The sequence below is a fragment of the Myotis nattereri genome (genome assembly GCF_964212035.1).
Source record: "Myotis nattereri genome assembly, chromosome: 1".
Lineage (NCBI taxonomy): Eukaryota > Metazoa > Chordata > Mammalia > Chiroptera > Vespertilionidae > Myotis > Myotis nattereri.
The window spans coordinates 75,825,658-75,836,949 of NC_138075.1; the positions used below are offsets into that span (position 1 = coordinate 75,825,658).

The 11,292-nt window shown below is 43.3% G+C and overlaps 1 protein-coding gene across 1 annotated transcript; it reads right to left on the bottom strand.

Moving 5' to 3' along the window:
- Positions 1 to 4,521: 4,521 nt before the first annotated feature.
- Positions 4,522 to 5,515, bottom strand: OR6S1 (olfactory receptor family 6 subfamily S member 1; the record flags this gene model as incomplete). Its single annotated transcript, XM_081108229.1, is given in 3 exon segments — positions 4,522 to 4,919; positions 4,922 to 4,966; positions 4,969 to 5,515. Coding segments are annotated over 3 exon segments (990 nt in total).
- Positions 5,516 to 11,292: the final 5,777 nt, after the last annotated feature.

Consider the following 11,292-nt stretch of genomic DNA (forward strand, 5'->3'; position numbering starts at 1 on the left):
CTAAGAGGAGATGAACCTGTACAACTGCCCAGGGTGAAGAATGTTGCAGGACCTTCTGTGGTTTGACAAGATACTCCTTCGGTGTTCAATCCTTAGTCTTTGTACACCAAGCAATATCCTCCATGCCTCCTCCCCCCACAAACGGAGACTTTGTTTTAACTGACTGTTCAGCTTGATCTCTGTGCCCCGTTTTCCTACACAAGGCATTGCATTGGGGGGCATCTCCAAGGTGATCAGCATGGTAATCTTTTGGGACCTACTGACAGGCATCATAATTCTTGAGGAGGTGGCGGAGTGCTTGACATTTTTCTAGGACAAGAAAATCAAATCAGAATAAACTTTGAATCACAGGTGATGTTATGTTGGTGTGTGTAGACACTCAGTAGAGTATAGTGGTTAGAAAACCTGGATCAGTTATTTAACCTTGCAGAGTCAGTGACCTAGTTTGGCAAATTAGGATTTCTTATTATCATTGTTATTATTATCTTTATTAATGTTATTACTTTAGGGAGACAGGCCTTAGGCAAAATTGCTAACCAGTCAAAGCGCTCTCTCCAACAGCTTTCTCATCCCCTCTCTCCTTGCTGTTTCTCCTCCTCTCTTGTTATTCTCCGATTGTATTCTTGGCCCCTTTGACCTTTTTGGGGAATCTATTCCCTTATCCTCATCCTGTCACAATTCAGCAAGTTCACATCTGTTCCCTATATGAACTGATTTCTTCCCCTTTAACCATACTCGTTACACGTCTGAAAGGAATTTAAAATGCTCAAAAGAGAATTCCAAGAAGAAAGCCAGGACAACAACCACTGATGTGATTTTTGTGTGTGTCATGGACAGGATGTTTTTTGTCTCTCAGAGACAGAGGTTGGTTTCCTGGGCTGGGACGCCAACCTCTGTCAGGACAAATAAACCTTAGACTAATAAACCATATCTGCATGCCACTTCTCTCATACCCCTGAAATAAATTAAGGCCAATTAAGGATGTTATGTCAATCTTTCTCATTGTCTCAGCCACGAGCTGCCCACGTGGCACTTGGCTGACCTGTCTGACTCCAGGTGGTTCCCAGAGCCCTTTCCACTACAGCTGGCCCTTGAACAATGCAGGGATGAAGGGTGCAGATCCCCAGTTGAAAATTCACATAGAACTTTTGACTCCCCCCAAACTTAACTACTGATAGCCTACTGTTGACTGGAAGCCTTAGCAATAACATAAACATTCAATTAACAGATATCTTGTACGTTACATAAATTTATACTGTATTCTTATAAGCTAGAAAGAAAATTATTTTTCCAAATATATTTTTATTAATTTCAGAAAAGAAGGGAGAGGGAGAGAGAGATAGAAACATCAATGATGAGAGAGAATCATCGATTGGCTGCCTCCTGCACGCCCCACACTGGGGATAGAGCTCACAACCAGGAATGGAACCGTGACCCCTGGTTCATAGGTTGATGCTCAACCACTGAGTCAAATCAGCCAGGCTAGAGAACAAAATATTATTAAGAAAGTCATAAGGATGAGAAAATACATTTATACTATCTATTGAAAAAAAAAAAAGTCTGTATAAGTAGACCAGTGCAGTTCAAAACCTTGTTGTTCAAGGGTCAATTGTAGTTTATTAGCCCCAGCAAGCAATGTAAAAAATGGGCATGTTCCAGTGTGCTATGGGCCGTCCAAAGCTCTTTTCTGAGACAACTTGACCCCTAATAAGGATCTTAGGAATATTTCTAGTTGCTGTAATGTCTGTGTTTCTATCATTTTCCCTCAACTTTTTATTTTGCAAAGTTTTAATCCTGATGTGGAAATAAATTAAGGCCAATTAAAGGAGAACAAGCAAAGGCTATTTATTTAGAGCAGTGGTTCTCAACCTTGGCTGCACATTAGAATCATCTGGGAATCTTTTTAAAATCCTGATTTCTGGGCCTCATCCTCCGGAAATTCTGTTTCTTTGTTATGGGGTGGGGCCACAACATTAGTAACAAAGAAACAGAATTTCCGGAGGATGAGGCCCAGAAATCAGGATTTTAAAAAGATTCCCAGGTGATTCTAATGTGCAGCGAGGTTGAGAACCACTGATTTAGAGCTTGCTGCAGCAAGGGAGTCAGCCATGATCACTTGAGTTTTGTCACTCACTCATAGGCAGATGGAGGAGTGGGAAAGCTTTAGCGTGGTAAAAGGGAAAGGCTTCAACTGATTGGAGGCATTGGCCTGGGGAAGCTAGAGGTGGGCTAATTGGAAGCCAGGCATCCTACGTCGTGGGTCAGGGATGCATATTTGACTTTCTCTGCTTGGTCCCAAGTAGGAAATATTTGATAAGCTATTAGTTACTAAACAAGTCCTGGCCATTTGAGGCTGCTTCCTACAGGGGTTATTATTTAGTTTCCTGGATTATTACTAGAGATAGTGTTCTGAGTTTCTGTAAATCTGACTTAAAGTTAGTAGGCTGGTTTCCTGAGCTGGTCGCTGCAGGTTGGGAGTCAGAGTCTTATTATTTATTATACTAGAGGCCCGGTGCACAAAAATTTGTGCACTCGGGGAGAGAAGGGGGGTCCTTCAGCCTGGCCTGTGCCCTCTTGCAGTCTGGGACCCCTCGGGAGATAACGACCTGCTGGCTTAGGCCTGCTCCCAGGTGGCAGAGGGCAGGCCCAATCCCTAGGTGCAGCCCCTGGTCGGGCTCAGAGCAGGGCCAATTGGGGAGTTGGGGCGCCTTCCCCTGTCATGCACAGAGCAGGGCAGATTGGGAGGTTTCGATGCCACCCTCAGTCACGCTCAGGGTAGGGCCGATTGGGCGGTTGGGGCACCGCCCCCTGTCACACTCAAGGCAGGGTCGATGGGGAGGTTGCGGCGCCACCCCATGTCACACACAAAGCAGGGCCCATCAGGGGGTTTGGGGCTCCGTACCCTGTCACGTACAGAGCAGGGTCAATCAAGGGGTTGGAGAGCTCTCCCCTGTCATGCACAGAACAGGGCCGATCAGGGGGTTGAGGAGCTCCGCCCTGTAACTCACAGAGTAGGGCCAATAGGGGAGTTGGGGCACCACCCCCTGTCACACTCAGGGCAGGGCAGATCAGGGGGTTGGGGCGCCTTCCCCTGTCACAAACAGAGCAGGGCGGATAGAGAGGTTGTGGCTCCGCCCCCTGTCACGCTGATCCCGGTGCTGGGAGGCATATTACCCTTTTACTATATAGGATAGAGGCCTGGTGCATGGGTGGGGCTGGCTGGTTTGCCCTGAAGGGTGTCCTGAATCAGGGTGGGGGTCCCCACTGGGGTGCCTGGCCAGCCTCGGTGAGGGAATGATGGCTGTTTGCAGCTGGTCACACACCCTTCAGGGTGGGGGTCCCCACTGGGGTGCCTGGCCAGTCTGGGTGAGGGGCTGAGGGCTGTTTTCAGGCTGGGACTGAAGCTCCCAACTGCTCCTTTTTTTCTTTCTTTTTTTATTCTGGGCCAGCTTTAGCTCTGAGGCTCCAGCTCTTAGGCATCCGCTGCTGAAAGCAGGTATCCGGTTTGTTTTGGTCCTATAATCGAAACTCTGTATCAGTTCCAGTTCTGAGATCCCAGCGGCTGAAAGCTGGTTTCTGGGGTTTTGTTTACCATCTATATTTGTTACAATGTTTGAAACTGCAGGCTCAGAGGCCGGCAAGGCAGGTGGGGAACGTTGGTTTCCTCCATCACTGAAGCAAGCAAGCCTCATGTTAGTTTCAAGCTGGCTGGCTGCCGGCCCCCATCTTGGCTGGAGTTAATTTGCATATCTTGCTGATTAGCCAATGGGAAGGGTAGCGGTCATACGCCAATTACCATGTTTCTCTTTTATTAGATAGGATTTCTCTTTTAACTGCTTTTCCAGAGTCACCTTGGATTTCTGTGGAGAAGTGAATAAGTCACTTATTATGTTTGTTTTACCTCTTTTTCATCTGACAGTAAATGCAATTGTTTTGGAAGTATAGACAAAAATATCCAGATAATATGTTAATTTTATTTTACTTACTCTTTATTATAGGAGTTCTTTTCATTATTGATATTCATAAACAATTGCAAGATTCTACTGAGAATTTTAAATCCACTTTTAATTCCATTTTGGTGAAGGTCACATATAGATCCAAGACTGGGATTAAAGCTAAAGATCCTCTTCCTGGACAAATACATATAAGCTCAGACACATAAAATTTACATACCAATGAGGTTTATAAATTTTCTGAAGCCCCTCCTTAGATGATTCCCTGGTGATCATGGACCCTGAGGTTAAGATCTTGAACCAGATTGCCTAGCTTTGAATTCCAGCATCTCACAGACTGGAGAGTCTTATGATGTAATGATGGCATTGAGTATGCTTTATCAATAATTATATAAATTTATGTGTGAGATAAAATCAAGGAATTTTTCCTGAGAGAGACTTGATGACTGTGGAGTTCCATAATAGTTCCAGAACTCAGTCATTTGGTGATGTCCATGATTATAATAGGGACGAGAATGACAATAGAGAGTACTCGGACTTAAGACTGGATCTTATGTCCCTTTACTTTTCACCTCATTATTTTCTTGTTGAAACTCTTAGCAAGTAAAAGATCCCCCCAGAGGCCTTCTACCACCTTCCTAAACGTATCCTTCAAAGCCTCCTTGACTCGCTCATTGCACAAGGCGTAGATAAATGGATTCAGCAACGGTGTCACAAATGTAGTTACCACTGTCACTGCCCAATTAGTATCCACAGAGCCACTCTGCGATGGCCGCACATAGAGAAAAATGGCACTTCCATAGAAGAGGGTCACCACCATCAAGTGAGAGGTGCAGGTCGAGAAGGCCTTCTGACGGCCTGAGGCAGAGGGGATGCGCAGGACAGCTAGGCCTGTGTGGCCGTAGGACGCGGCAGTGATCACCAGCGAGGAAACAGTAACAAGGGAGGCCAGGATAAAGTCAGTTCCTCCAGCTTTTTGGTATTGGCGCGTGCCAGACGGAGCAGTGGGCCATGTCACAGAAGAAGGGCTGCACCACAGCATCTTGTTCACACAAAGGAAGCAAGGCCACAGCGACGGAGGGGCCAAGCACAGGGAGGAGTCCCCCCATCCAGCAGGCCAAGGCCACCCGAGAGCACACAGTACCACTCATGAGCAAGGGGTAGTGCAGAGGCTGACAGATGGCCAGGTAGCGATCCACAGACATGACGGCCAGCAGCAGGCACTCAGAGGCCCCAAGAAAGAAGTAGAAATAGAATTGGGTAATACATGCAGCAAAGGAGATAGTGTGTTGCCTTGAGAGAAAGTTGCTCAGCATCTTGGGAATTATGACAGACGTGAGCAGGATCTCTAGGCAGGACAGGTTACCCAGAAAGAAGTACATGGGAGTCTGCAAGCGAGTATCAGCCCCTACCACCCCAACAATCAACACATTGCCTGTTAGAGTCAGCAGATAGACAAGAAGGAAGACAGAAAACAATTCTTCTTTGGTGTTGTTGAGATTTGGGACACCTGCCAGGATGAACTCTGTCACACCACTGCTCTGGTTCCCATCAAGAGCCATGATCTTTCCCACCTGTGCAATAACACGAACATAATCCTGGTGAGGACAAGTCTTTTCCAGCACAATCCTGAAACGTATTTTATCATGATATGGCATACATATCCCCACTTTCTCCAATCATATCTTCTTCTGTTAAGATTTTTGAAGAGCCCTGGCCAGTGTTTCTCAGTGGTTAGAGCAGTGGCCAATGTACTGGTTGCAGGTTCGATTCCTGGTCAAGGGCATGGACCTGGGTTGCAGGTTTGATCCAACAAGGGCTGCATGAGAGAGGAGGGAGGCAACCAATCGATGTGAGATGTTTCTTTCTTTTTCTCTCTCCCATTCCCTCTGTCCCTTCCATTCCCTCTAAAAATCAAAGGAAAAATATCCTCCAGTGAGAATTAAACAAAAAATATATGAAGAATATATGAAGAATCTGAGGTCCTTATCTAATTTATTTTAGAGCTGGCAAAGGTTTCCCATAAAGGATAGTTCACACTTAGATATGAAAATGCCAAGAGCCTTCAGCTTCACATCTCCTATTCTCAAATTTTAAATGGTGATCCTTCATTATTATAATAATGTCACTGAGCATTTGAGTTGAGCAAAAATATCAGATAAATGATTTTGTGAAGAATATGATTCCCATTTAACCAGCATCTGAAAGTGAACCAAATTGCCTAGCTTTGAATTCCAGCATTTCTACTTACTAGCCAAGTAGCCTTGACAAAGTTGTAAGGAACAAGTGAAGTAATAGTACAAAAGGCTTAAAAGAGTTTCATTAGAGAAAGCCCTGGACTGCAAGTTAGGGCACCAGACTCTCTGCTTGACTTGCCACTTTCCTTGTAAGACTATCAGTGCATCCAACGCATTTGTCCTTCAACTGCTCAGCTATAGAATAAGTAATAGAAACCTAGGCCTGTTATATGAAATTATATAATCTGTTATATGAAATTACCCTTTTCATGGAGAATTACCCCAGAAACCCAAGGGTCTTCAGCTTCTCACAGAGTGCTTACCTATGTAAAGCAAGTCATGCCATATCTAAAAGGAATGAGAGGGATAAACTACAATGATTCAGTCAGGTATCCACATCTATTTATTTAGTGTCAACTTCAAGCTAAGTATTCTGGGAAATATTAAGATGAGTTTCTCAGGCTTTTCAGCCCATGATACTAATCCAAAGCCCTTTCACAAACATGGCTCTATTAGATAAACTTGCCAGAGACAATTATGAATCCCTGGTAATTATTAACAAATTCAGAAATGAAGTCCTTACTATTCGATTTGAGTCGTTCTAGTTCCGAAGTCCACAAGTTATAATGTCACTGGAAAAGGACTGGACCCGGAGTGGGCCTGTCTCAGGCTGACCAGCAGTGTGTGAGTTCTTGACTTCACGCAGGAAAGATTTCACAACAGAAGTGCAAGTGATTTCGAGCGCACATTTATTAAAGCTGAGGACAGTGAAACAAAGGAAGGGCTTAGGATAGAAGAAGCAAGAACAAGAGAGAGCCTAGGCAGTGTTCTGTTCTGGGCCTCTAGAAACGTTTTGGAAAAGAAGTGAGCCACACTGGGCTGTTTGGACTCACTGAGAAGTAAAAATCAGTGACAGAAGTGAGCCAAGGTGGGGCTGCTGTTAGCACTCTGAAAAGTCAGAGAAAAGGGGACCTTGGAGACAGGTTCAGGGGTTAGCCTGGGACGAGCTGCTGCTGCCTGCTTCTGCCCTAGTTGCAAGTCTCGTCAGAACCCTTAGAGCTTAGGACAGTGGTTCTCAACCTTGGCTGCACATTAGAATCACCTGGGAATCTTTTTTAAATCCTGATTTCCGGGCCTCATCCTCTGGAAATTCTGTTTCTTTGTTACTAATGTTGTGGCCCCACCCCATAACAAAGAAACAGAATTTCCAGAGGATGAGCCCCGGAAATCAGGATTTTAAAAAGATTTCCAGGTGATTCTAATGTGCAGCCAAGGTTGAGAACCACTCGCTTAGGAAAAAGAAAGAAGATGTACACTTGAGAAAGGAAGAGGGAAGAAAGGTGTGGGCATGCTCCAGGGAGAGCTTGCACTAGCATCCATTGTCTTGAGGGTTTTTACCTCTGTTCAGTGGGCAGGAATCTTAGGGAAGGTCTCATGGGAGGGTCTCAACAGAATATTTATCAGCTTCCCAGGTGTGTTCTTTAATATGTTGATGTATCAAAATGAGGGGAAAAGGGGACCAGGGTCATTTTACGGTCAGCTTTACCACTACCTTGGATTTGTTTGACTCTGATAGTTTTTTTTGTTTGTTTGTTTTTATTCCCCTGATTCATCCCTTTGTGGACTTGGCTGGCACCAATTGGGTCTCTGTTATCGATCTCCCTGTCCAGGGTGATTCAGGCTATTTACTCTCTAGTTAGGGAGGAAGGTATAAACCATTTGCTCTCAAATGTCCTTGCTTAGGGAAGATGAGATCCTGTTATTTACTAGCTGGCTGTAAATTGCTCAAATTATTTGGCCACATTTGTCTAACCATCTGCCTCAGTTTCCTTTTTCCCACTTGTCAAAAATTCTCCTAACATCTAACTATCCTGCCTTAATAAGAACCAAATAAATGATATCTGGAACTTAGTTTTAAAAATGCCTCAGTAATTAGGCAAATACTGGTCCCTTCAGCCATGCAAAGCATTAGAATTTAGCCTAGGCCTTGGTTCTTTGTCAGCCTTGTTTCTTTAGTACACCCCAGCAGTCTTTGTCCCAGGAAACATTAGGTCCTTTACTTACAATTTCTCACCTGTGGGTCCCACCTGAGTAGGAAAATGTTTGTGCCTTTTGTCTAAGATAAGTAACTTTATAGTCTTTTTCCCTAGGGACTCCATTCAGAGCTTCATCTCCCTCTAGCTTCTAAAGAATACAACTTACTGTCAGTAAAATAATTTCATTTTTGTTCTATGTTGACTATGTATCAGATGCTATATTTGGTGATTCAGAGATAAAGGAGACGTTGTTGCTACTCTCATATAGTTCACTGCCTGAGAATTAAAAATTAGCATGTGTCTCAGGTGGAATATCACAGGTAAGCACAGGATCTAAGGGGACACATAGAAAAGGAACCAAACTGATAGGAAGTATTCTGGAGAAAGGTTATGCCTAAACTTAATACTAAAAAATGAGTATGGATAGTTTCCTTTGCTAAAAAGCTTTTGCACAGCAAAGGAAACCATAACAAAATGAAAAGATAACCTGGTGAGTAGGAGAACATATTCATCCATGATATACCTGATAGGGCATTAATATCCAAACTTTATAAAGAACTTATAAAACTCAACACCAAAAACACAAACAATCCAATTAAAAAATGGACAAGTGACCTGAATATATACTTTTCCAAAGAGGACATACAGATGGCCAATAGATATGTAAAAAGATGCTCAACATCACTAATCATCAGAGAGATGCAAATTAAAATCACAATGAGCTATCACCTCACACCTGTCAGAATGGCTGTCATCAATAAATCAACAAACAACAAGTGTTGGTGTGGATGTGGAGAAAAGGGAACTGTAGTGCACTGTTGGTGGGAATGCAGACTGGTGCAGCCATTGTGGAAAGCAGTATGGAGTTTTGTCGAAAAATTTAAAGTGGAACTGCCTCATGGTAATATATCTAAAGAAACCAAAACCACTAACTTGAAAGAATATATGCACCCCTATGTTCATTGCAGTGTTACTTACAATAGCCAAGATCTGGAAGAAGCCCAAGTGCCTGTCAGTAGGTGAGTGGATAAGAAAGCTGTGGTACATTGAAACAATGGGATATTACTTGGCTGCCAAAAAGAAGGAAATCTTACCTTTTGTGACAGCCTGGATAGACCTGGAGAGCATTATGCTAAGCATGCTAAGTGAAATAAGCCAGTCAAAGAAAGACAAGCACCATATGATTTCACTTATCTGTAGAATACAATGAACAAAATAAGCTAACAAACAAAACAGAAACAGATTCATAGATACAGAGAACAGGCTGACAGCTTTCAGAGGGGAGGGGTTTGGAGGGCTGGGTGTAAAAGGTGATGGGATTAATAAAAAACAAAAAAGAAAGAAAGAAAAGAAAAAGAAAACTCATCGACAAACAACAGTCTGGTGATTTCCGGAGGGAAATGTGGGTGGCGGAGAAGTAGAAGAGGGTACAGGGGGTTAGGCAGTGATGGAAGGAGACTTGACTTGGAGCGGTGAACGAACAATGCAATATGCAGATGACGTGTTGTAGAATTGTACACCTGACACCTATGTATTTTTAGTAACAAATGTCACCCCAATAAGTTCAATTAAAAGGGGGGAGCAGCTCAGATTAGCCCCAACAGAACAATAAACCCTATTTGCAAGGGAAAATTGTATTATATTAGAAAATGGGTAAAGTTTCAAGATACTCCCAAGGCTGCAGTACAGACCATCAATTTTTAAAAAACAGCCCAGAAAACAAGCTGCTATGTGCAGGATAAATGTAATATAACAATATCTTGCAGTTTGCAACATTGCTAAAGCCCTAGTTCTTGAGAAAGCTGGAAAAATAGACAATAGATGATAGAAACAAGTTAGAAACAAAGAATACTCTTCTTACAAAGAGTAAGAAGCAACATAGCTCTAATACTAAGTTGGACTAGATGTAGGACTTGAAAATATTTAACCTTCCTATCTTTAGTCATTGCATTGTAACTAACAAATCATATGTTACATTAAAATGAGTATGGATTTGATAGAAGAGAAGGTTTTTAATGGAAAAGAGCAGCATGTGAACATATTACATTTAGGCAGAAGCCAGAACATAAGAGGCAGAGTGGAATGAGAGAGGACCGGTCACCTCAGAGAGCACCCTTTCTAACTCTGTTGCTCTCTGTGAAAACATTTCCATAAGTGAGAGGAAGATAGTCCCAACCCTAAATATGGAAGGAATTCCTACTAGCTACCCCTGAATGATCTTGCTGTTTCCATGAGGATGGAGATCAACCTACAAGAATACTCCTTCCCTTTCTATTACTCAATGTCCTTTTCCATCTGGCATCCTTCCCATACCCTGTACTGTGAGATTGACAATAGCCCGATATCCTAGGAGTTCCTGGGCATTGGCAAAGCACTCTCGGAAATGCGCCAATGTTGGATAATCTCCTCTTGCACTTTCGTCCTGGGTATAATGCCTGAGATATTTTCCTTTTGCCTTGTAAACCAAGGGGCCTTTTGATTCTAAGGAGGCTGCATCATGCTGCCCTTTTTCTGGTCAGCTATCGGGGCCCACCCTTCTCTCTGTAGAAAGAGTGCCTTCTGCAATGTGATCATGACTTTAGGCTCTAACAGGCATGCTTCGAGGGCAGGACAGTGACCTCACAATCCTCCAAGGTATGCCACTGTCATAACAACACGGGGCTGGAAGGCAAGGGGTGGATATGGAGGAGTTAAAACATTCATCCATCTATTTTAAAAAATGCACTTACCTACAGTTCCTTCTGTCTCTATTGGTTGAAAAATGTTCCATTTAAAGCCAGGTCTTCACTTTTTTGCTGATGAGTTTTATACACAAACTGTCAATTTTCCTGTTTTAGATCCCGATCCTGGCATTAGCCTGAGTGCATGGAAGAAGAAGGCTGAATAAATCATTTGCCTTTAACCAATCTCTTAATTGAAGGGCACAAGGTATAATCTTAGTTTCCAGTGGAGATGCTCCAATATGTGGATTGGTTGATCTAGCCATCAGGAGTCCAGCTAGCAGCAGCACCTGCTAGGGAAAATGGTGAGGAGATAAAACTATAAGAGAGTAAGAAAAACAAGGAG